This window comes from Ovis canadensis, chromosome 3 (genome assembly GCF_042477335.2).
Source record: "Ovis canadensis isolate MfBH-ARS-UI-01 breed Bighorn chromosome 3, ARS-UI_OviCan_v2, whole genome shotgun sequence".
NCBI lineage: Eukaryota > Metazoa > Chordata > Mammalia > Artiodactyla > Bovidae > Ovis > Ovis canadensis.
This window is the reverse complement of record NC_091247.1, coordinates 189773497-189800457: the sequence shown is the minus strand read 5'-3', so window position 1 is coordinate 189800457 and position 26961 is coordinate 189773497. Positions and strand designations below refer to the sequence as shown.

The 26961-nt window shown below is 38.9% G+C and overlaps 1 protein-coding gene across 2 annotated transcripts in view; it reads right to left on the bottom strand.

The window, feature by feature from the left end:
- Positions 1-10067: 10067 nt before the first annotated feature.
- The window catches only part of DENND5B (DENN domain containing 5B), a 228650-nt gene continuing 211756 nt past the window's right edge, over positions 10068-26961 (bottom strand). For both annotated transcript variants that reach the window (XM_069585398.1, XM_069585399.1), the window contains 7 exons: positions 23704-23849; positions 22021-22139; positions 21021-21208; positions 18873-18955; positions 18529-18655; positions 16487-16661; positions 10068-15033 (listed from right to left, as the gene is read on the bottom strand). In XM_069585398.1, the coding sequence (XP_069441499.1) occupies positions 14850-15033; positions 16487-16661; positions 18529-18655; positions 18873-18955; positions 21021-21208; positions 22021-22139; positions 23704-23849 (1022 nt within the window). In that variant the 3' untranslated portion in view covers positions 10068-14849. The remainder of the gene's footprint in view (positions 15034-16486; positions 16662-18528; positions 18656-18872; positions 18956-21020; positions 21209-22020; positions 22140-23703; positions 23850-26961) is intronic.

The window sequence follows — 26961 nt, the reverse complement described above, 5'->3', positions numbered from 1 at the left end:
CTTTTTGTTCAGTTGACCTGAATTTGTCTAGCTTTACCTTAATTTCCCCCACACTGTATTAATCACTGTAGCTTTAAGTATAAGCACTAAAGGGGTTCCCAGGTGGTGCTAGTGGTAAAGAATCCACCCACCAATGCAGGAGATGAATCCCTGGGTCTGGAAGATCCCCCAGAGTAGGAAATGGCACCCCACTCCAGTATTCTTGCCTGGAAAATTCCGTGGGCAGAGGAGCCTGGCAGCTTACAGTCCACTGGGCCGCAAAGAGTTGGACATGACTGAGTGACAGGGCACACACACAAGCCCCTACATATGAACCTTCAAGTTACAGACTTTCAAAGAAAGAGCGTTCTGTCAGCATTAGGCATGAGTGAAATTGCCCTTTCTCTCCTATTGCTGATGATCCTTCAGCTTTACCATCTCCCACCTTCTCTCCCTCCTATAATCACTAACTCTTCTTGCTTATTCACTTAAAGCCAGCCTCTGTATGCCAGCTATTGTACTATACTACTGCACTTTTCAAAGTACTGTACTGTAAGATTGTTTTATTTTTGTTTTTATGTATTATTTATGTTAAAAGTATTATAAACCTATTACAGTATAATACTATATAGCCAATTGTGTTAGCTGGGCACCTAGGCTAACTTTGTTGAACTTACAAACAAATTGGACTTACGAATGTGCTTTTAATATGGAACTCGTTCATATGTAGGGGATTCACTGTATTGAAATCAGGTAGTGTAAGTCTTCCAAGTTTTTTTTTTTTAATCAATTTCCATATTATTTAGGCTCTTCTAGGGCTTTCAAATTCCATACATTTTAGGATCAGTTTAAGTTCTGTGAAAACGATTGCTGGGAGTTTGAATAGGTTGTGTTGACTCTATAGATCAATTTAGGGAGAATTGACATCTTAATGTATATTGAATCTTCTGATCTAGGACCACACTATAGTTTTACATGTATTTAGGACTTAAGCTTTCCTCAGTAGTTTTCAGTAAGTGAGTCTTGCCCATTTTTTGTAAAATTTACCCCCAAGTATCTCAATTTGTAATGCTGTTGCATATAGAAATGCAATTGATTTTTGTACCTTGACTATATATCTTCTGACCTTGCTAATCTCACTCACTAGCATCAGTAAGTTTTTAGTAAATCCCATAGGATTGTCTGTTGATAAATGGACAGTCATTAATCATCTGTGAATAAAGACAGTTTTACTTCTTTCTTTCCAATCTTTATGCCTTTTCTTTTTATTTTATTGCACTGATTAGAAACTACAGTACAATGTTGAATAGAAGTGTTAAGAGTGGATGTCTTTGCCTGTTCTTGATCTTACGGGGGAAGCACTCAGTATTTACATAAAGGATGATGTTAGCTGTAGATTTTTGCAGATGACTTTCAGCATTTTCTAACCTATGAACCCAGTATGTCTGATGTGAGGAAGTCTGCTGAGTTTTTTTCCCTAAACCTTGAATTAACAGTAGAATTTGTCGATTTTTTTGCCTCTATTGGGATGAGCCTATAACTTGCTTTTATTTTTTTAGTCTGTAAGTATGGTGAATTATATTGTTGATTGAATGTTAACCCAACCTTGCTTTCCCTAATAGACCCCAATTAGTCATGACATATTATTTGTATCATAGAATTTGAATTAATATTTTGTTAAGAATTTAAACATCTACCTTCATAAGAGTTCTTGGTCTGTATTTTTCTTTTCTTGTAATTTGTTTGGTATTGGTATCAGGGCAGTGCTGACTCATGGGATGTGTTGGGAAGTATTACCTTGTCGTGGGCTGAATTGTATCCTCTCAGAATTCATGTGTTGAAATCCTAACCCCCAGTACCTCAGATTCTGACAGTATTTGGAGATAAGGTCTTTAAAGAGGTAGGTTGAAATGAAGTCATTAGGGTTGGCCCTAATCCAATATGACTGGTGACCTTAGAGGAAGAGGAAATTAGGACCCAGACATCTACTGAGAGAAGACCATATGAGGAGAGAGAGGACAGCCATCTGTAAATCAAAGAGAAAGGCCGCAGAAGAAACCAGTCCTGTTGACACCATGCTCTCAGAATTCTAGCCTTCAGAATATTGACAAAATAAATTTCTGTTGCTTAAGCCAACTAGTCTTTGTTATGGCAGCCCTAACAAACTAACACATACTTCTGTATCCATTTTCTGGAAGACTTTGTGTGGCATTTTCATTATTTATTTCTTAAATTTTGGATAGAATTCACTAGTAAAGTTATCTGGACATGGAGTTTTTCTTTGGGAGAAGGTTAATTTGTTGTTGTTCACGTGCTAAGTTGTATCTGACTATTTGTGACCCCATGAACTGCAGCACACCAGGCTTCCCCGTCCTTCACTATCTCCTGGAACTTGCTCAAACTCATGTTAGTGATGCCATCCAACCATCTCATCCTGTGTCACCCTCTTCTCTTGCTCACGATCTTTCCTAGAATCAAGGCTTTTTCTAATGAGTCAACTCTTTGCATCAGGTGGCCAAAGTACTGGAGTTTTAGCTTCAGCATCAGTCCTTTCAGTGAATATTCAGGGTTGATTTCTTTTAGGACTGGTTTGATCTCATTGTCCAAGGGACTCTCAAGAGTCTTCTCCAGGACCACAGTTTGAAAGCATCAATTCTTTTTTTTTTTTTTTAAGTATTTATCTTAATTGGAGGCTAATCACTTTACAATATTGTAGTGGTTTTTGCCATACATTAACATGAATCAGCCATAGGTGTACATGTGTTCCCCATCCTGAACCCCCCTCCCACCTCCCTCCCCATCACATCCCTCAGGGTCATCCCAGTGCAGCAGCCCTGAGCACCCTGTCCCATGCATCGAACCTGGACTGGTGATCTATTTCACATATGATAATATACATGTTATTATATTCTCTTAAATCATCCCACCCTTGCTTTCTCCCACAGAGTCCAAAAGTCTGTTCTTTATATCTGTGTCTCCTTTGCTGTCTCACATAGAGGGTCCTTGTTATTATTTTTCTAAATTCCATATATATATATATATATATATATATGTGTTAATATACTGTATTGGTATTTTTCTTTCTGGCTTACTTCACTCTGTATAATAGGCTCCAGTTTCATCCACCTCATCAGAACTGATTAAAATGCACTCTTTAATAGCCAAGTAATATTCCATTGTGTATATGTACCACAGCTTTCTTATCCATTCATCTGCCGATGGACATCTAGATTGCTTCCGTGTCCTGGCTATTGTAAACAGTGCTGCAATGAACACTGGGGTACACGTGTCTGTTGAAAGCATCAATTCTTCCGCACTTAACCTTCTTCATAGTCCAACTCTCACATCCATATACAACTACCAGAAAAGCTACCAAACTTAGCTTTGACTATATGTACCTTTGTCAGTAAAGTGATGTCTCCTTTTTAATACACTGTCTAGGTTTGTCATAGCTGTTCTTCCAAGAAGCAAGTGTCTTTTAATTTCAAGGCTGTAGTCACCGTCTGCAGTGATTTTAGAGCCCAAGGAAATGAAATCCGACACTCTTTCCACATTTTCCCCATCTATTTGCCTTTAAGTGATAGGACCAGATGGCATGATCTTAATTTTTTGAATATTGAGTTTTAAGCCAGCTTTTTCACTCTCCCATTTCACCTTCAAGAGGCTCTTTAGATCGTCTTCACTTTCTGCCATTAAAATGGTATCACCTACATATCTGAGGTTGTTGATATTTCTCCCAACAATCTTGATTCCAGCCTGTACTTCATCCAGCCTAGCATTTCGCATGATATACTCTGCATAGCAGTTAAATAAGCAGGGTGACAATATACAGCCTTGATGTACTTCTTTCCCAGTTTTGAACCAGCCCATTGTTTCATGTCCAGTTCTAACTGTTCTCGTCTGCATGCACATTTCTCAGGAGGCAGGTAATGTGTTGTGGTATTCCCATCTCATTAAGAATCTTCCACAGTTTGTTGTGATCCACACAATCAAAGACTTTAGCATAGTCAGTGAAGCAGAAGTGGATTTTTTTTTTTTTTAAATTCCCTTGCTTTTTCGATGATCTGGCATATGTTGGCAATTTGATCTCTGGTTCTTCTCCCTTTTCTAAATCTAACGTGTACATCTGGAAGTTCTCGATTCACATATTGCTGAAGCCTAGCTTGAAGGATTTTGAGCATAATCTTGCTGGCATGTGAAAAGAATGCAATTATATAGTAATTTGAACATTCTTTGGCATTGCCCTTCTTTGGGATTGGAATGAAAATGACTTTTCCAGTCCTGTGGCTGCTGCTGAGTTTTCCAATTTTGCTGGCATACTGAGTGCAGCGCTTTCACAGCATCATCTCATTGTTTTCCTCTATCTCTTTGCCGTGATCACTGAGGAAGGCTTTCTTATCTCTCCGTGCTATTCTTTGGAAATCTGCATTCATTTGGGCATATCTTTCCCTTTCTCCTTTCCTTTCATTTCTCTTCTTTTCTCAACTATTTATAAGGCCTCCTCAGACAACCACCTTGCCTTCTTGCATTTCTTTTTCTTGGGGATGGTTTTGGTCACCACCCTCTGTACAATGTTACGAACCTTTGTCCCTATTTCTTCAGGCACTCTGTCTAACAGATCTAGTCCCTTAAATCTATTTGTCACCTCTACTGTATAATCATAAGGGATTTGATTTAGGTCATACTTTAATGGCCTAGTGGTTTTCCCTACTTTCTTCAATGTAAGTCTGAGTTTTGCAATAAGGAGCTCATGATCTGAGCCACTGTCAGCTACTGGTCTTCTTTTGTCGACTGGATAGAGCTTCTCCATCTTTGGCTGCAAAGCATATAGTAAATCTGATTCGGTATTGACCATCTGGTGATGTCCAGGCATACAGTCGTCTCTTGTGCTGTTGGAAGAGGGTATTTGCTAAGACTAGTGTGTTCTCTTGGCAAAACTCTGTTAGCCTTTGCCTTCATTTTGTACTCCAAGGCCAAACTTGCCTCTTATTCCAGCTTTCTTTTATCTTCTTACTTTTGCATTCCAGTCGCCTATAATGAAAAGGACATCTTTTTTTTGGTGTTAGTTCTAGGAGGTCTTATAGGTCTTCATAGAATTGTTCAACTTCAGCTTTTTTGGCATTAGTGGTTGGGGCATCAACTTGGATTACTGTGAGGTTGAATGTTTTGCCTTGGAAACAAACTCAGATGACAAAGATAAAAAAAGTTGAATAACAAATTCAATTTCTTTAATACATATAGGCTACTCATTTTATCTGTTTCTCAAGTGATCTTTGGTAGTTAATGTCTTTAAGAAATTTATCTACCATCTAAGATATAGAATTTCTTGCCAAAAAGATATTCATATTCTCTTATTATCCTTTTAATGTATGTAATGTCTGTATTTGCATCACCTCTCATTCTTATATGGCAATTTGTGTCTTTTTTTTTCTGTAATCAGTCTGGCTAAAGGTTTATCAATTTTATTGGTTTCTCAAAGAACCACCTTCTGTTTTCACTGATTTTCTTTATCTGTTTTCTGTTTAATTGATTTCTGCTCTGATATTTATTTTTATTACTATTATTGTTTTTAGGTTTTTAAAGGTTGAAGTATATGTCATTGATTTGAGATCTTTTTTTTTTCCTCACAGAGGTGTTCAATGCAATTAATTTCTTTTTAAGAGCTGCTTTCGATGTATCCCACAAATATTGATATGCTTTATTTTCATTCAGTTCAAAATACTTTCTGCTTTCAGTTTTGATTCATTTTTTGATCCTTGGGGCCAAAGAACATACTTTGCATTACTTAAATCTTTTTAAATTTGACATGTTTTATTGACCTGAAAATGGGCAATCTTGCTAAGTGTTCTTTGTGTACTTGAAAAGAATTTGTATTCTGGTGGTGTTGGACATTCTAATAATATCAACTAGGGCAGGTTGGTTGGTACTGTTGTGCAAGTCCTCTGTGTTTCTACTCATTTCCCATTTCTTTATCAATTATTGAGAAAGGAGAGCTTTATCTTACTGTAACTGAGACTTTGTCTATTTCTTATTGAGTCCATTGTTTTTGTGTCCAGGCATTTTGAAGTTCTGCTGGTTTTGAACAGGATGTAAGTGGGAAATCAAGGAAGAGTTTTGAGGCACTTAACACAAGTAGATAGGTGGTATGAGTAGTAGGTAGGTAGTATGGGTAGGTAAAAGGCCTCCAGGTTATGTTGAGTATAAGGAACATCTGGCCCACATGTTGGCTCTGACTAGACTGATTTATTTTTAGATTACTCTGCTCAGAGAGTAATTGCTCCATCTAGGTAACACTATCTATTTTAATCAAAGTAAAGCACATATCAGGATAAAAGAACCACAGGAATCATCAAAAATATTAGGTTGAATCATATGGAGTTGACATTTGTCTTTGACCTACAAAAATGGTAATTTCTCACAAAGCAAGGATGTTTGTTCATTATAGTATTGTTCAGAATAGTGAAACACTGAGAGTAATGTAAATGTCAAGCAGTAAATCATGTCACAATACTGGAAAATTAAAGTTTTGAGAGATTATTTAATAATTTACTCCTTTTGTGTCCTCATCCAATTTTATAATATTAAATTCTGTCTATACATGCCAGCAACTCCAAAATGCATATCATAAGTCCAACAGCTCAGAAGATCCAGACTCAGACATTCAGTTTCCTGTTCACCATTTTCACTCCGATGTCTAGTCAATATCTGAAATTTAACATGTCAAAACTGAACTCCTGATCTGTCTTTAAATCCTGTTCTCCCCACATCCTTACTCATCTCAGTTAGTAGAAATTCTAGCCTCCTTTCCTATTTGTTCAGGTCAAAATCCTTGAAGTCATTTTTGTTTTTGGTTTTCATGTTTTTATTGGGGGCCACCAGGGAGGGGCCCTGTCCCTGTCAACAGAGGAGCTCACAGTCCTTCAGCCATTTCAAGGCTCTGAAGGTCTGGGGGTGGCAAGGCATGTTGGGCATGTTCCCATCGTCTTGAAAGATCACTGGGTAAATAGGTGTAGGTTGTGGCCTAGTTGATCATGTTGGTGTACTTAGTGCATGAGCTGAGTGTGGTCAGAATTAGAGTGAGGCCTCTGGTGGTGAAAGATGCCACCAGCCTGACATTCTTGAGGAAGGTGATGATTCTAGTGGCTCTCCTGGTTTCCCCTGGAGTCATTTTTGACTCTTCCTCATCCCCGATATTCAATCCATCAGGAAACTTTCTGACTTTAGCTTCAAAATATACCCATACCCAATGCTTTTCACCATTGCGACCACTGAGGTCTTCTTTCCCTTACACTGCAAAAGCCTCCTGACCTTATTATAATAACTGCAGTTAGTCAATATTTTAAAGAGCACTGATGAAAACTGTATACATCTGGACTAAGTTCAAATGAACATGGCAGACAGTGTCCGCTCCAAATCATTACGTCATTAAGTTTGGAGACATTTGCTTACTATCTTCTTATCTTCTCCTGCGTTTTCCTACTCCCCTCCTTCGTTTACTCCTTAACTGAATATAAGGAACTAAACTGTTTGGAGCAGTTATCAATTTATTGCCCCATAGCAATAAAAATGTTGCTCTGCAACAATGGAGCTAGACCTTTTTGTAAACATTTCTCCTTTGACAAGGTGGCACAGTATTAATCTTCTTTAATAGAATGCACTGGAGAGGCACTGGAGGAGGGAGCTTCTCTTCCAGGTTCTGCTGTGCTCTCCTCTGTGAGCTCCTCCAGTGTGCAGCTCTTGGCTCTTGTGGAAAGTGAAAGTGAAAATCGCTCAGTCGTCTCTGACTCTGTAACCCCATGGACTATATGGTCCACGGAATTCTCCAGGCCAGAATACTGGAGTGGGAAGCCTTTCCCTTCTCCAGGGGATCTTCCCAACCCAGGGATCGAACCCAGGTCTCCTGCACTGCAGGCAGATTCTTTACCAGCTGAGCCACAAGGGAAGCCCTTGTGGTCTCAGAGGCTAACCTCTTGTGGTAGGGAGGCTTGGGGGGCCCCATAGTGAGCTTTACTGGTATCACACCTCTCCATGCAGGGCCTCCCTGGAACCTCCTTCTACCATGGCTTCCCAGCAAGTTCTGGGCTATGCCAACTCTCCAAGGATGCTTCCCTGGCATCTGACAGCAGATTCCAAACAAGTGGCACTGGTGCAGCATCTCAATAAACTTCTCTGCCATCCAGTGGGCCATGGGTGTGGCCTCTCTAATATCAAAGTCTGAGCTCAGCCAAAGTGGGAGGGGGCTCTTTGAGGTTTACCTTACCTCAGCCCTAGAGTTAGTAGCTGCTCCCTATATGTGCTATTTTTGTATTCTTTAGAGTTCTTTTTATTGCTTAGTAGCAAATCCTTCATTATTTCAGTTTATTATAGTAGTCTGTGATGGTTAATTTTATGCATCACCTTAGCTGGGCCATGTTGCCCAGAAATTTAATCAGACATTATTCTGGAAGTTTCTGTGACGGTGTTCTTCAGATGAGACAAACATTTACATTGGTGGAGTTTGAGTAAAGCAGATTATCCTCCATAATGTATCCAATCTGTTGAAGGCCTTAATTCAGCATAGACTGACCTCGTTTGAGCAAGAAGAAATTCTGCCAGTCAGTGATCTTTGAACTTTAACTACAATTCTTCCCTTGGGTCTCCAGTCCACCAGCCTAATCTGCAGATTTTGGATTTACCATGGCTCCACAACTGTGTCAGTTGATTCCTTAAAATAAATCTCTCTCTATACATATACATACACACACACAGACATCTGTATACACCCTTAGCTCTGTTTCTCTGGATAATTCTAACTGTTCTTAACATTAAACTACCTCTCTTCAGATTGCTATGTAGTTTCTGTCTCTTGATTTGGATCCTGAAAAATACACCATTATTTTCTCCTGAACTCCAAATCCATAGTGCCAACTATCCAACATCTTTACTTAGATGTCTAACAGGCATGCCAAACTTACAGCCAAAAGTAAGCTCTTGATGTTCCTCCTGCAAACTTGTTTCTCTTATGCTTTTTCCAATCTCAGCTGAAGACAACTCCATTTTCAGTGAGGCTTTCCCTGGCTAACCCAATTTAGTTACAGTCCATCTTTAAGCAGCCCCAACCATACTTCCCATCCTTCTTCTTTGCTTGTTATTACTGTTATCTAATTACTGTATGTATTGGGCTTCCCAGGTGGCTCAGTTGGTAAAGAATCTGCCTGCCAATGCAGGAGATGTGGGTTTGGTCCCCGGGTCAGGAAGATTCCCCTGGAGAAAGAAATGGGAACCCACTCCAGTATTCTTGCCTGGGAAATTCCATGGACAGAGGAGCCTGGTGGGCCACAGACCATGGGGTCACAAAAGTGTTGGATATGACTCAGCAACTAAACATCAACTATATGTATTGTTATGTTTATTAGGTAATTTGCTCCATTAGAATATAAATTCCATAAAAGCAGGAATTTGATGTGTGTGTTTAAACTGCTGCATGGTCATAACCTAAAGTAATGCTTAACATGTGGTGAATAATCAATGCATCTCTGCCTTTCATTTTTAGTAAAGACTACAGTGCTAGTTATTTTTGAATGTCGTTTATCCCAAATTCATAAATACATTCTACATTTTCTTTCAAAAACTGTTTTTGCTGTTTATGTTTAGATTGTTAAGCGAAGAATTGATTTTTTTGTATGGTGTGAGATAGGGTTCACATTTTTTTCTTTTCTTTTTACTGCTTCTGGAATAACCAATTGCCCAGCAGATTATATTTCGCGCGTGTGTGTGTGTGTGTGTGTGTGTGTGTGTCTGTGTCTGTGTCTGCATGCATGTGTGTACATTCTCTGTGGAATTCTTCAGGCAAGAATCCTCGAGCAGGTTGCCATTTCCTACTTCAGGAGATCTTCCCGACCCAGGGATTGAACTCGAATCTACACTTGTGCCTCTTGCACTGGCAGATGGATTCTTTACCACTGTGCCATCTGGGAAGCTTATATTTCTACTACATAATGGTTTCATGTAGCTTTCTCTCATGATGGTTTTATTGCTCTATTTTCTGGAGTCACTGGCCCTGTGCACTACTCAGTATTAAGGTTCTACAATAATGAAGCAAAACAAAGTATCAACCCCACAGTTTTATTTGTAAAGAATAAAGCATGAAAAGTCATATTTAAATGTACTCCAAAACCTGAAAAACCCACATCAGTTTCTCTGATACATATGTTAAAGTGCTTGATATCACAATACTTTTTAAATTTTAATTATGTTCAGATGAGAAAAAAAATCCAGTTCTGATGCATTTTGTTAACAATACAAAGAAAAAATATATAATTTAAATGCAGAAATGCTTATTTTAAAAAAAAGATACACAGGATACATTTATACATGGTTCAAGTGTAACACAGAGAATTCTTTCTATATGTTTAACACCCTCATTTGATTGACAACAGGAACTCTCACCATACCTCTCTACTGTTAACAAGATCTGTCTGGTGTTTGGAATAGAGACTGGGCCACACACAAATATATTTAGGTAAATGTGTCAAGCATAATTCCCTCCCACATAACCCAACGATACCCTGGATTCATTCCAATGAGGAGAATGTTTTTGATGATTTTTTTTCACTCTGATATTAACTGCTCAGTGTGATACCTTTCTGGATCCAATCTTTATTTTGTCCGTGAGAGGACAATCAGGTCTGCTAAGATCTGAAAGGATGAGGTTCTCCTTGGATTATTCTGATCACACTCCATTGATACCCTCTTCAAAAAGCTTGGGAATCAGTTTGATTCAAGAGTTTTATAAATGGATTTTAATAGGAATAAGAGACCTAGTAGTTTATTATGTTTCTCCTTTTACACTAAAAGGTAATATAACAAATACTTATATAGAAACACTGACTTCAAATGACATGGATGATGTGGAAATAGAATTCACTTTATAAAAGTAGAGAAGATCTCAAGACTCCATTCTCAATCAATGAAGGTGTATTAATACTGAAATATAAATAGCTACGGTTCAGATTGTCCTTCCAAATGGTGAAAAAGATAGACTAGTTTCTATAAACCTCACAGAGAAAATACTCAACAGTTCTCAAAATGAAAATCTACTGAAAAATCATAATTCTTACCAGAAAGAAGCTATTTTATAATTAACAGCTACACTCCCAATGCTGTCAAATAAATATTTCCCTGGGCAATCCGAGGTCCTTGTCTGTTGCCTCATATTTCAAAGTATCTCAGAGGGGTCAGCATTTACTATACACAAACTGTAATGTATAGTCTCCATCCCTCTTTTACTTCCATTTACATATAACAGTGCTTTATTGCCAAAAAAGGAAATATGAGCAATTCAGTATTTCCCCTGTATATTCATACAGTGTGACAGAAGTTCATTAAAATGATTTCTTAAAAAGCCATGTTAAAGTAAATACCACAGGGTTACAAAAGGTACAAAATGTATGAAATATTTAAAATAAAATTTAGAGGGAAATCATAAATTTTGCAAGCTTTCAGTTTCTTCCCACAGTGGGAAAGAGGAAGGGAAGGTTGGGAAGCCTTCCTTCTGTTCTCAGTAGCCCCATTTTCTCCACTGACAACCCTACCTTATACTGCTCCACACTAAGCCTCGGTCATTTTAAGGTGCAGATGAGCCCCCAAACAGAACACAGCTTCAGGGTCTCACACATAATACCAACACTGGTGTAATGCCACTATATCAAAAAGGTTATTATTAGGAGTTTCAGAACGTTTGAAAAACACTTGGAAGATAAGTATTTCAGGAGGTAACATTTTTGGCAATTTAATTTTAAAATAATTTCTTCTTAAGCTATTTTGTGAAAATACTAATCATGACTCCAGATACAACTTTTATTTTGAAGAAAAAGTCAATTTTGATTTTGTATACTTTAACTTTGAAGTATGATGATATAGCAATATACTAATTTATTAACAGCAAAAAGTACACCTCTGAGTGACTTTCCAAAGTCAGGTCGGAAGGCTATGAACACTTATGTACATTTATTCTAAGAATTTTGCTGCTTTCCTGCACAAAATACTTTGATACTCAATGACAGTTATACGCCATATAAAAACTGTCTTACTTCTTTAGAACTCTATTTCTTACACGACCCCAAACTCTGCTTAAGTATCCTTTCCATTCAGCAACTTGGGTTCTAAGAACTTTTTGTTGTTTCTGAAAAGCCAGCATTACCCATCACTAGAAATATTCAAAAGAATGGGCCATAGGGCATTCGGGCAGTTCATAAGGAGGTCCCCATGGATCTGGAGCACAGGCTGTATTACTGGACTATGTATGGACTCCCAAGGTGATAACTCTATAAAGGGCACAGCATTCTAGAGGATGTGTTTTCTGGTGTGATTTCTTCTGAAATTCGTCATTTCACTACTGTAGTCAGATAATAGAAAATGGGATGAAACTTAAGGTCAAACTCTTGGGGGTGGGTATTACTTTCTAAAGTAATGGTTTTACTCATAGGTCTGAAAGCCAACTTTGCTCCTAGTTTTGTTTTTGGCTGTGCCATACGGCTTGTGAGATTTTAGTTCCCTGACCAGGGATCAAACCTAGGTCCTTAGCAGTAAAAGTGTGGAAACCTAACCACTGGACTGCCAGGGAATTTCTGCTCCTACTTTTTGTAACAGGTGTAATTTTCTATTACTTAAGGACAATTTGTTAAAATGAATATTAATCCCTATAAATTATTACTATAAATGAATATTAATCATTATCTGCTACTTGTAAAGGTGGATGAATTAAGATCCAAGGGTAGAAAAACTTATTATTAATATGAATGCCCTGAAGGGCAGTCTCATGTAGCCTGGTATAATTAAAAAATCATGAATTCTACACCCTGTGCTGCCACTGACCAGGTGTGCAGGTAAGTATTTAATCTCTCTGATCCTTAAGTCTTCCCGTCTGTAAAATGAGAAGGCTAGATGAGATGAGTCAGTTCTAGCATGCTAACCTAAGTCACCTCTCTGTTTGCCCAGAATGTGTCAGCAGCTAGGCCTTTGGAAAAGGTAACGAGACCGCCACCCTAGATTGGATCATTCTATGGGTTCTCATCACTGAAACAGTAAGCACCTGTGTGAAACAGGTTCTGGATATATCCCATAATAGACTCTCCATGTCCCAGGGGTAGCCACACCACTGTGGACAAACATTAGCTGCAGGCAAACAAATTTCTGGTCTACCCAGGTCACCCAGAACCATCTTAAACCCTTTCCGTGGGTTTCTAAATGCTGCCTTCAGTTCTCTCTTACCTCCTCAAGGACTCAGTCATGTATTAAAAGGGAGTGTGCCTTGGCTGAGTACAGTGTTTGATAATGGGAGTGGGACACTTATTTCATTAGTTTCTTCCTCAAGAGAAAAAGGGAAGCAATACTACTGGCTAAAGCCCAGGACCCTCAGATGACACAAGGGTCCTGAGAGGCCATGACTTTGCTTCTCAGTCACAACTGGGAATAAAACCTGGAGCTCTGCTAAGGCAATTTCACTGCTAACAACGTGCAAATGTCTAAATTACTTACAAGACCAACCGTAACATGAAGACTTAAGGTAACGTGCTAACACTGTATTTAACTTCCTTAAAAAACACCAAATTGGAAAGTTACTCACAACGTTTGGTCTTCCAAATTGTTGCCTCTTGTTTTGCTTCCATTTTGCCAGTCTGCGCAGTACTGGCTTTTACCTTCCTGGGCCAGCAGTATTACATTTTCACCACTGCTTACAAAGGAACAGACAGCTGGCCCTGAAACACCCAGAAAGGGTTCATTCTTTCTCTTTTCTTCTGGTATTTGCATTATCATGGTCAACAAATACTTTCACAAAAACATTCCAAGCCACACAGAGTCCTCCTCCTTCTTAGACATTCTTTCCATTTCCTGAGGGGGGATGGGCACTGGAAGAGGGGAGGCGGGTGATTGGAACCAAACAAAGACAGTGTTTGTGGTTATTCTTGAGAGGTAAGGGACCACTGCAGGGTTGAGATGGCCAAATTAAAAGTATAGAATCAAACTGCTGTTTGCAGTTTTTAAGACTATGAGGCCAACACTCTGAAATTCACATCTCCCCAAAGTACCTCAAATAACAAGAATAAAAATGTCAAGGATGAAGTTAGTCTAGGCTAATCTTTCTAAAGTGTAAAGAAGTTAATATAATCCCACAATTTCACACACTTCTCAGGGCTTTGTGTGTTCTCTTTTCAGTTCAGCCAAGCTCCTGGGGTCCAGTATTTAAAATATTTGAATTATATCTTTATCTTGTGCTGATGAAAAAAACTTTCCAAAAGACTGGAAGAGTGGCTCAATTCAAATTATGAAACCATCTGAAACTTAAAAGATGTAAATGAGGGCTATTCCCCTACAGTAGGTAAACTGTTTACATTCACAATATAAAGGGTAAGACACCAGGATGGCTGGCTAGTACATAACAATGCTTTCTGGATTCCTTTGTGGTACCTGGAGGAAAATAAAAAGCCCCAATGGGTTGTACTATATTTACATGTTTACTGGCTTCTTCCTGACTAGCACCACTCTCCCCACTACCCAACTCCCAATACTTTTAAGCTACTGATTTTAAGTTACAGGAGTATTCAATCTAAGAAAAGTATCTTATTAGAGTAATAGAATTTCTTGAAGAAGAGAGAATATTTACACACATCTAACACATGAAAATACTCTATTTTATACTAAATTCCAGGTTCAAATGAACTACAATACAGCATTTTGCCTTGTCTGCAGTGTGAGGACTGTTCACATTGGGGGACACACCGTGCCGCCCCTGCAGTGACTCACTGCCTTGTCAGACAAGTCCAAATCCGTCCCCATTGTCGGGGAAGGTTCAGGAACAGGGTTCTGGACTGAGTTTCTAGCTAATTGGGTTACACATCCACTCCTTTGATGAGTGAGCCTTCTAAGACTATGGTGAAGTCCTGGATGGTCTGCAGAATGCGGATGAGGGAGTTGACAGTCATGTGATCTCGCAGGAGGGCGTTCTCCTCATACATTCGGGTGATGGCAGGACACTCGGCTAACAGAGGAATCCACTGTGGGAGCAGGCGATCTCTGCAGACCCAAACAGAAACAAGTCCTGAGCACTGCTGCCCTGCTGCAGAACTACACACACACTGGAGCTTTGGACAGGAAGGTGCGAGGCTGAATGAGGCAAAATCTAGCCAAGCTCTGAGGTCACCAGAGAGAAAATCAAAGTAGTTGGATAATTACTGGTTAAAAAGATATGCTAAGGGGGAAAGGAAACCTATCAGATTCTAAGAGTGAGTCTGCACAAGTTGGCCATAAAGACTTAGATGTGGTAAAGATATTCTCTATTCTGATTCTACCTCTTTTAAAAAGAAGAATGTCATTTTCTTTGTTTAACAGAGATGTTATCCAGACATCTGTGACAAGCCATGCCACAGTAGACCTTTTGGGAAGAAAGACTCCATTAAATTGTAGGGACTAGCACTTAAAAAATTTACACAATATAAAAAGGTAAGGAACAAAATCAAAGCAGAAAAACATTAGATCTTATAAAAAAGTGTTGCATTGATCTAATATATCACAACAGTAAAGAGAAAAGGAGATAAGGATCATGCTCAAAAGGAACTTAAAAAGCACAGCTGAAGTTGGACAGCTTTTATTAAGAAAAAAATATACAATTTAGCTTAATAAACCAGCTGTTTCAGGAGGACAGGATCTCAATCTTTAATGTTTCCTGATTAAACTGACATTAGTATCTGCCACTAAGTTGCTTAGAGACCCTTGCTGAGCGGCTGTCAGTACACCTTCATGACAAGGCAGCTGGGCTATCCTACAAGAGGTGTTGGGGCACAGAAGAACAAACACTGCAAAGATAAAAAATCTTCTAAGGGTCTGTATGGTTCATTTCTTACAATTCTGAGAGCTGTTTTAAAATTAATGGATTGTATAGCTCCTGTGTGTCATTTTACAAAAATAAAGGGGTAGGAAACTGTCTTAAAGAGATTTTCCATAGTAAGAATTCTACAATGTCATCAAATTTAAGGCAGTATGGTACTGTATACATACCATACAAGCTCTGTACAGAAAATATGTATGTGTGAATGTGCTGGTGTGTCTATTACCTCCACCTGTCTATGGCGCAGTACTGTGTCACGGTTCAGAGCTTGGGGCGCTGGGGTGACGCTGGGTATAAATCTTGGCTCTGCCTCTTTCTAGCTGTGTGACCTTGGGAAAGTCTGTTAATTTATCTGTGCCTCTTCTGCTTTCTATTTCCCCACCTATACAGTGGGGATATTGCTTGCTCCTTCATGCAGGGGTGGTAGTGAAGTGACAGGAGGGTTAAATGAGATAATACATGTGAAGTACTAAGCATAGTGCCCAACACACAGCAAACACCCAATAAACAGGAGTCTCATAAAACCTGGAATGGAAGAAACCAACTGGAGAGCTTTGGAAGGGGCATGGTCTGGTATAAACCTTTCTAAATTCTTGTTCAACACATGACAAAGACAGGGAAAATCAAGAACTAGCTTAATACCGTGTTCCAAGGCAAACTAAGATCTGGAATTTGCCATCCTTCCCAATATTCCGGGGTGCAGTATTAATAGCATTTACATAGTGGCAGAAGGTTTTGCAGGATGATTTCTGAATGAGGACATCATCTTCATTATCTAGAATCTGGTCAGTGGTTTCAAAATAAGCAACTGCTCTTTCTGGGGAAGGAAATCAGAATCATATCACAATGCACATTAATACTTCATCTACAAAAAGATGAAACAATTTATTCTGGAAATACTATCAATGCTTTGCATTATAGCCAATCCTAAAACCCAAACCATTATTTTAACATTGGTTTCACAATAAATCCTAAAGGCCCATGCTTCCTGTAGAACAATATGCTCCCAGGAATTTATTATCTGATCTAGACTACATTGTAGATGGTTGGAAAGCTTACTCTCTTTAGAATACCTTCAAAAATGGCAATTGATAGCAAAGAAAAAATAAACATGGTCTTGTCTGTTAAGACTGGATCCTTCTAGGAGTAAGCAGCAAAGACATGGTAGCCATTGAGATGGTGCCCTTTGATCTAGTTATAGAATGGCTGGCTAACACTCTGCAGCAAAATCTTGAAACAGAACTGTTTCAGTAAATCTGAGGAAGAGTTATTAATACATTTATCAGAAGCAGGACTAGTAAGATTCAGTGCATTCCAAAAGGAAAAAAATACCCCACTCTAGGGGCCTAGCTCTGTCCACTTTCCTTTCTTTGTCTAAAAGTTCAAATCTGGATAAAACCAACTATTTCATCCAGGTCTTATTTACAAAACATGAAACAATCACCCTGTTAAAGAGACTGTGAACTGTAGAAGAGGTGCATAGCAAAATAAAGAATACAAAGTTTAGGGAGCTAGAGAACCACAATCTAATCAAACTTTCCTAAAGATGGAAACATTCTATATCTGCAAGGTCCAATTCTATAGCCCCTTGTAGGGCCAGTATGACTAATGGAGTCAATTTAAAATTTGACTTAAATTAAGTCAATTTTAAATAGCCACATTTGACTAGTGGTTACCATACTGGATAGCACAGAACTAGAGTAATCTTTTTAAAACATAAATTATATATTCCTCAGCTCCCTGGTAGCTCAGACGGTAAAGAGTCCGCCTGTAATGCGGGAGACCTGGGTTTGATCCCTGGGTTGGGAAGATCCCCTAGAGAAGGGCATGGCAACCAACTCGAGTATTCTTGCCCGGAGAATCCAATCCCCATGGACAGAGAAGCCTGGCGGGCAACAGTCCATGGGGTTGCAAAGGAGTTGAACACGACTGAGGAACTAAGCACACCTTAGCTCCAAGTCTTCCAATGACTTCCCATTCCATTCAGGATAAAGACCAACTGCTTCCAAAGACATAGAAAGCCCTCCACAACCCGGCTCTAGCAATAAAAATCTTCTCTCCAAATACCCACCCTCTCTCCCTCTGTTCCAGTCACACTCACCTCCTTGCTGCTCTACAGAAAGCCAAGCACAGCCCCAACCTGCTCTGCCAGGGCACTTGTCTCAGCCTGGGGTACTCACCTCCTGGTATTCACAAGGCTCACTCCCTCACGTCCTTAAAGTCTTTGCTCAGCAGTACCTTATCAACAAGGTCTACAACCTTCCTAATTAAAAGAGTACTCCCACTCCGTTTCCTTTTGCCTTGCTCCATTTTTGTCTGCATCAATGATGACCTTCCAACATATCATATAAATTACATATCTGTTATGATTTTGTATATTGTTTGCCCTCCTGACCCCACAAGATTGTAAGTTTGTCAACCATAGGAATTACTGTGTCTTGTTTACTTTTAACTTGAAGTGTATATCTTGAGCATCTAAAATAGTTTAGAATATTGTGAACACACACACACACACACACAGATATATTTGCTGACTGAATGAAAAGCACAGACACTGCTTATTTGATATTTTGAAAAACATATACCCTTATCACTAACCCTTATTTGCTCAAATTCTTGGGTTTTTGAGTTTTCTAAGACACATTTCAATGACCTCACAACAATGTACACCAGCTTTAATTTACCTATGAAGTCCCAGATGAAGACATTCTTGTGAAAGATGCGAGCTGATTTGAAGCCATGGTGGAAAACTTGCTCAAGTGCTGCAACTAAGCCACTCTCTCCACACAGCAACACAGTGAGGCTTCCTCTCTGTGGAGAGCAACACACAGTGCCAGAGAATAAGCTCCTGCATTGATGTTTAAGAAAAACAGTAGAGGAACAAGTGCTGAGGGTAGCTATGAAACATGTTTTTGCAGCTATTAGAAAGCTTACAAATGAAAATTAATGCACCTTTTTATTGCCTTATGTGTCATGTATAAAGGCCACTTTAAAATCCTACCATAGGAAGTTTTATAGCCCATCATACCTCTTTTTCAGGTTTGTGAAAATGTTTCACAATGTTGTTCACAGCTTCTCCAATTCCTTCTTGGATCTGTCCTGCATTGGGTTCTAAAAAATAATGAATAATGGTGGAAATTTCAGGCAAGGAAAATATACCAAGTACTACAGGGCATCAGCTGTGCCTGCCTGTGCAGGAAACACTTCACCAGGGCAGGCTGCCTTGTCAGGGATCCATGAAGCCTGCCTTGCCAGTTTGGTCAAGTGAGGCATATTGGCACAACGGAAAAGAACCTAAGAGACCCCCAAGACTCAAATCCCAGCCTTATCACTCAAAATCTGTAACTATAGTCACCAGTTTTAAGTATGTAGTTTGATGAATTTTGACGGATGTTTAGACATTAACTACCACTATAATCAAAATACAGAAAATTTCCATCAACCGCAAAAGTTCCGCTGTTCCCCTTTTCAGTCAATTCCTTTCCCCAGCTTGTAACTTTGTAACCCCTGTCAACTACTGATCTGCTTTCCATCATTATTATATTGCCTTTTCTAGAATTTAATAAATAGAATTGTATAATGTCTGCTTTTTCTTACCTGGCACAATACTTTTGATTCATCTATGTATGATGTTAGCTATATGAACAGTATTGCTGAATACTATCCCACTGACTAGATATATCACTATCTGCTTATCCACTTCCCAGCTGGTGGATATTGCGGGTGTTTCCATTCTGGCTATTATGAATAAAGCTGCTTGCAAAATTTGAGTACGAGTCTTGGTATAGATATATGCATTCATTTCTCTAGGATATATACATCTAGATTGAGAGTTCTGGGTGAAGTGTATGGTTAGTACATGTATACATCTTTATAAGAAATTGCCAAATGGTTTTTCCTTTTGCATTCCCATTGTAATATATGCGTATTCACTGTTGTCTATCCTCTTTTTAGCTATTCTAGTGTATGTGTGGTATTAAGTTTACTTCTGGAGGCAGAAAAGAATTATGGATAAAGGGAATCATTTATTAAAGAATAAGGGAGATTGTTAAAGACCATATCATTCTAATAGTTAATATATCACTATATGCTAACAAATGGATATAGAATAATAATGTCTAAGGAAATTGCTTTGTTAACTAAGGACCTCTTAGGTACCTCTTATTAATAAGGTACCTCCAATAACTCACGGTTATTGTCTATGAATTGGAATAAAACCACTTCTTCACTGTCTCTTTAGTTTTCTGTGGCTCCTGTAATAGATGACCACAATTTAGTAACTTAAAAAAAGGAGAAATTTCTTCTCTCACAATTCCAGAAGAAGAAGTCAGAAATTAGTATCAATGGGTAGAAATCAAGTTGTGGACAGGGCTGTGCTTCCTCAGGAGGCTCAATGGAAGAAGCTGCTCCTTGCCTCTTCCAGCCCAGGCGGCATTCCTTGGCTTGCGTCCACATCACTCCAGTCTCTGCCTCCATCTATTTACTGTCTTCTCCTCTGTGTGTCTAATTTCCTTTTGCCTCTTATAACAATACATGTAATTGCATTTAGGGTCCACCTGGATAACCCAGATAATTTCCCTATCTCAAGATCCTTAACTTACTCATATTTGCATGCAAATAAAGTAACATTTACATATCCCAGGGATTAAAATTTGATATCCTTGGGAGACTAAAGACCACATTAGTATAAACTAGAAGTTTATTGTGCTATTAAAAATGGCATGTGAACACAGTACCCTATCTGTAGAAGTCACTTTTTTATATATTTTGTCACTTCTACAGGAAGTTTGGGGGTGGGGTGGGGAGTGGAAGTTTTAGAATTCCTCTTAGAAAAAGGGGCTTTGGATAACTAGATATGAGAGTACTATAACTGTCCTTATTCTTCCTTGAAGTTTCAGGCAAAATATTACTTATTCATACTTTCAGAGCATAACTAAAACAGAGCAGGTGGTTTTTTATTGGATTTTAACATCTAAATTCTTCAGGCTTTTAATTATTTGTAATTATCCTGCCTTATTTCCCCCCTTTTCTCTCTCCACTCTAAAGTCTTTCTCACAAATTAATTTTCCTCAGCTTTCTTTTTAATCTCCTTACCATAATTCATTTAATACAACAGTTTTTTATGAAATGGCCACATGATGCCGACACATTGGAAAATAAACAAACAACTAATTACTGGTAGTTTTTCCTGTCAGTGATGTGATGCTCAGCCTCCTGGCCACAGTGGGTGATTTCTGCTGGGGTGGAGTCCGACACTGCTTTACTAGATCCTCCTCTGCTGCTGATGTCATCAATTCTCCAATGAGAATTCTCTCCAGACTTCCATCATCAATGCCTTTCCCCAGCCACCGCCCGCATGGGAACCTAGCAGGCCAGAAATAAACTTCAGAATCTCCAATGTTTTACTAGCTTGAATCAGAATTTTAAAATGGTACCAAGGGTGAAACCCATCATTTTAGTGGGTGATCAGCCTGTGGCTGATTTTTTTCATTATGAAAAATTGCAAACACTTAGAAGACAAAAAAATAGACACCCATGTTCTTATGACTTAGTTATAACATTCTCCCATATACTTCATTTTTGTTTTTTGTTAAAAGTATTTTAAAGTAAATTACACACATCAGGACATTTTACTAATTACTTCAGTGAATCTCTAAAAAATAAAGAAATTCTCTCTGTATAGCCAAAAATTATTTTCAAATTAAAGTAACTTTTAAATATTTTCTCATACCTCATCTATATCAAAATTCTGTAGTTTCAACAAGAGTATCTTCAAACTAGATGTTAATGTGGGAATTAAGTTCCAGGAAAAAAGAGAATGTTCTCAAAGAGGAGTGCTGGCTGCAATCAGGAATGTCCAAAAGAGTCTTTTGTCTTACTGACATTATTTTAAACTTCTTTTTTTCCTTTTCTTATCAGAGTCCCAATCTTTTTCAATATTTGTGGACTAAGTGTTAGCAGTAAACACAATCAGTCTTTTCGAGAACTATTTTGGGGGCAATTTTGTATTTGGAACAAAATAACAGAACTTTGTTATTACATAAACAAGACAACGCAAAAAACTAAAGTAAAATTCAAAAGGTAGTGGGAAAGCTTTAGAATGAAAATAATTCTCAAACTTTTTCTTGTCTAAAAGGTATTAAAAGAAATTTGAACTCCCAAGGACATTTACTTACCTATATGTATGTCCTGTGATTTCATTTCTGACCATGACACAATCCACTAGCCATTTGGCTAACAGTCCTGAGTTATCGTGACCAATCTGGACAGTTGTCAGCTTCCCCAGGTTCTGGCACTGTAGGGACAGGACCATAGGGTACTCAGTTCCTGATCTTTTCCTGCCACCTCTCAGCTTTAGCAGTGGTTCCAAACAATTTACAAGTGCAGAGGACTCTGCATAATGTGTTCTGTTGTGCACTAGAGAAAAATATCCAAATAGATCCCTTCTAATGAGACAGGAGACATAGGAACATTATTAAATGAGAGGGACTACACAATGTCTGAGAGTAGCTATGTAAACAGGTGCTTGAAGAACACTTGGGAAAGAACAATGATTTCCAACTGGAGAATCCAGAAACATCACCGAGTCAGTAGATCTTTTTCCTTTGAAGGATGAGAAGAATTCCAAAAAATGGGAAAGGATGCTATTTAGATTTAGTTATAGGGAGGTCAGAAAAATAATTATAGACATAAAAAAAATCACCAACTTTTTCTGCTTTAATAAATACTAAGGCAGAACTGACCTCAAACATCATCTAGAAGTCTCTGAAGCTACTGTTAAAAAAAAAAAAAAAGGCATAGTTATCAGCATCCTTCCTGACCCTTTGTGCGTAAGTACAAGAGAAAGTGATGATAACAGAAATGGTAAAAATAAATGTCAACAAAATTCTGACTTAGAAATTCTGATCAAAGATCACAGACCCCAACTGACTATGTATAGCTGGGAACCTCAAAGGTATGAGTTCTCAAAGCACTTGACATCTTTGAATCACAACGATCTAGGTGATGGAGGAAACGATCTAGGTGATGGAGGAGGGCATCTTGAATTAGCTGTGGCAGCAGAGACAGAAAGAAGCAGGCAAATGTGAGAGTCTAGAAACAGTAATTATGGGACTTATAATGCAGTTTATGCTTGGTAGTCAAAGAAAAGCCAAGGATTTTCATCTTTTATATACAGAGAAGTGTGAGCCCACTGGTTAGATGGTGTCAAAATAAGCTCTTGGGCAGTGTCATGATTCTGAGTGGAAACTGCCATTCTTAGACCCCAGGAACAGAATGTTCAGTTAGTACCACTTCCCTTCTGGAAGAACAGGTGTTTGCCTCCTTTCTGCATGCCAGCATCAACCAGCATGTGGGCTCAAAAGTATGGGGCCACTTCAGCAGGTAAGACTGGAAAACTGACTATCATAGTGAGGTATTTTCACAAGATCACTTTATAAATATCACCATGTGGTCTAAAGGCCAAAGCATGAACAGCAGCTCCCACTCCCTTTGTCCAGGTTCAGGCAGGGTGAATTTACAGTTTGGAAGAGAACCACTGTGGGGAAAGCATTCACCTGAATGTTCTCTACGTGCCAGGTTCTACAACACGGGTTGGGAATTATGGAAAAGGACCTGGCAAAGCCCCAGAGTGCACCACTACAAGTAGAAATACACAGCTTAACAATTAAAACAATAAAAATGCAAAACAAATCCATGTGTTCAAGACAACTTTGGGTGTATATTCCCCTAAATGATCCTGCATGCTTAGTTACCCTTTATATTATCTGACTCAGGGAAAAATGAAAAACTGAAGCTGGCATTGTTGTGTAGAACTATGTATGACACTTTGTGCTAAGAAAGCAATTAGCTGAACCTACTTCAAAAGTCATTTCAAGGAGGTTTTTGGGAATTTGCATTACTCCCGTGTCTCCTAGTTCTCCTGATACACAGATCCAAGGGTTCGACGTGATGATTGCGTTGCTCAGCTTTTTGATGGGAATGATCACTGACCTATATGGAATCACTGAAAGAAAAATGCTGAAATTAATACAAAATTACAGTGAAGTTCTCTTGAAGAAAACAAATACATATTCAGAATTCTGTTGGCTTTCACAGATAATTTGCTTTTCAACGATCTATCAAGATATACTTAAGCAACAGGATGAGATCATAACCTCCTCTAGTCTAGAAAGATGAGGTGTGGTTTATAAGCCACAAGTCCCAATACTTGTACTAGTTTCCATACTTATACATCATTATGTATACACGGCATTGTTGTTCAGTTGCTAAATTCTGTCCGACTCTTTGCAACCCCATGGACTGCAGCACACCAGGCTCCTCTGTCCTTCACTATTACCTGGAGTTTGCTCAAATTCTTATACATCGAGTCGGTGATAACTATCTAACCATCTCAACCTCTGTCACCCTCTTATCCTTTTGCCCTCAATCTTTCTCAGTACCAGGGTTGTTTTCAATGAGTTGGCTATTCGCATCAGGTGGCCAAAGTATTGGAGCTTCAGCTGCAGCAACAGTCCTTTCAAGAAATATTCAGGGTTGATTCCCTTCAGGATTGACCGATTTGATCTCCATGCAGCCCAAGGGACTCTCAAGAGTCCTTCCCAGCACCACAATTAGAAAGCACCAATTCTTCGGCACTCAGCCTTCTCATGGTCCAACTCTCACACCCATAACATGGCATGCTTATCATCAGCACCACATTTTATAAACAATGTCAGGCATAAGCACCAGAATACCTGAGGACATAAACAGTGACTGTGTAGTATTTTCATTGCTGTGATGTTTTTATTCATTTTGTTCCAAGATGGAGTACAAATGAGCATGGTTACTGGCATGGTTTCATATAAAGAAGGTGGTTGGTGACTACTTGCATAGTATCTGTTTGTTGCTGATTTTCTTGGGCAATGCTTCACAACACTGCACTTCAGAACTTTCTCATCCCAGTGTTACAGTCCTATATGCAAAGCCAGTAATAAACAACAGCACCTCCATTCCAGTTGTAATATGAAGTCTATTAGCTACAACTTGGAAAGGGGGCTCTAGGGCAAGAGGTGCCTCAGGGAGAGACTCAGGATGCGGAAAGGAAATCTGTAAAATCGTTCCCTTTGAAGGCTCTTCAAAGGCAAGCCACTAGATGTCACTGGCCAAACACCATCGTTTGCTCAAATGTGGAGCCCACAGTTAGGCATTCCACATACCTCCCTTTCCTTTAAAAAATGAGGATGGCTCAAACACATTAGCATATTTTTATCCCTCAGAGCCATACTTTTTTTTTTAAAAAAAGGCAGGGTAGAATCAATATTTTGGTTGGTATTCTCTTCATCCAGTCACAAGAGAACTATTAAAAAGTCCTCTTTGAAAGAACTACACGTAGGATTAAAACCAGTCACTGGACAAGGGGCTCAGATACTGCCTCACAGTAGGGGTTCATGTTTCAGTGTGCTCTTAGATGAGCAAAATGAATGGGATAAATGGCTCATTTCTCTAATTTTACATAGAGGACTTTCTTTCTGTTGGCTGAATAACCCCCCTTTCTGTCCTTTTATTTTGGCTGAAGGAAAGGAAAATGTCAGAGAAAAAGGCCATATTTTCACGGTTTAGTAATCATGAGAATCAAACGATTTTTGAAACTGAAAGCAGAAGAGGTTAGTGCAAGACGTTATTTTAGGTGCCAGAGGCTACTCATTTCTTTCACTGACAGGATTAGAAAAGATGTAGAAAAAGGCTTGTTTAGGGTCGGCAGTTCTGTTGGCTGCAAAGGGCTCACAGATACACAACAATGATTTCATAAAGCAGAAAAAGAGTAGTAGTATTAAACTCAGAATATTTATTTCATGAAGCATTTCAATTCCCTAGTTGTAAGAGTTACACGAATAAAGAGAAATCTGCAGATATGGGGCGGAGCTTAGGAGTCCTAACTCCCTCTGCAATTTCTTCTCTTTCAAAATTGTATATAACACCTTAACTTCTAATTAACTAACAGTATCTTGACAGATATTACAGGTTAGCCTAACTCCATTTTCTTTGTCTGCCTCTACCAGAGACTTCGAAGACCAAAACCTATACAACTCTGCCCAGTGAAATACTGGTTGTATTTATTGAAATTTCTTAGAAAACTGTGTTCTTCTGGCACAGATTCTGACCCCTCTTCCTTGGCACTGCTTCCTTCTTCACGCTGGAGGGTAAACTGAGAATAGCCATCTGACCATGAGGTGACGAGCACACACTGACAGCTGTCACAGAGCTTGGGTCTGGGATAGCACTGCAGACTGCCTACCTCAAGACTTCTCACTGTGTAAGAGAAACAAAAGTACCCATTTGTTTAAACCATTGTTTTCTGATATTTGCAACTGAAAATAACTCCTAACTGATACAAGTAAAAATTCTCCAAAGTAGGAAAGGGGACCAATGCAACAGAATAAATGCTATAATTATCAAAAACACATCTTTAATCAGTATTTCCTCCCTCTTACTGTTGCTCAGTGGCTAAGCTGTGTCTGACTTTTTTTGATCCCCATGGACTGTAGCATGTCAGGTTTCCCTGTCCTTCACTATCTCCCAGAGTTTGCTCAAATTCATGTCCATTAGCATTCAGAATCAGTGAAGCTATTTAACCACCACATCCTCATTTTGCTCGATTGCAATCTTTCCCAGCATCAGGGTCTTTTTCAATGAGTTGACTCTCCATCAAGTGGCCAAAGTATTGGAGCTTCAACTTCAGCATTAGTCCTTGCAGTGAATATTCAAGGCTGATTTCCTTTATATTGACTGGTATGATCTCCCTGCAGCCCAAGGAACTCTCAAGAGTCTTCTTAACACCACAGTTTGAAAGCACCAGTTCCTTGGTGCTCAGCCTTCTTTATGGTCCAACTCTCACATCTATACATGACTACTGGAAAAACCATAGCTTTGAGTATATGGACCTTTGTCAGCAAAGTGATGTCTCTGCTTTTGAATACGCTGTCTAGGTTTGTCCCAGCTCTCCTTCCATGGAGCAAGCACTTTAATTTCATGGCTGTATTCACTGTCCTCAGTGAGGTGACTTTGGAACTCAAGAAAATAAAATCTGTCACTGCTTCCACTTTTCCCCCTTCTATTTGCCATGAAGTGATGGGACT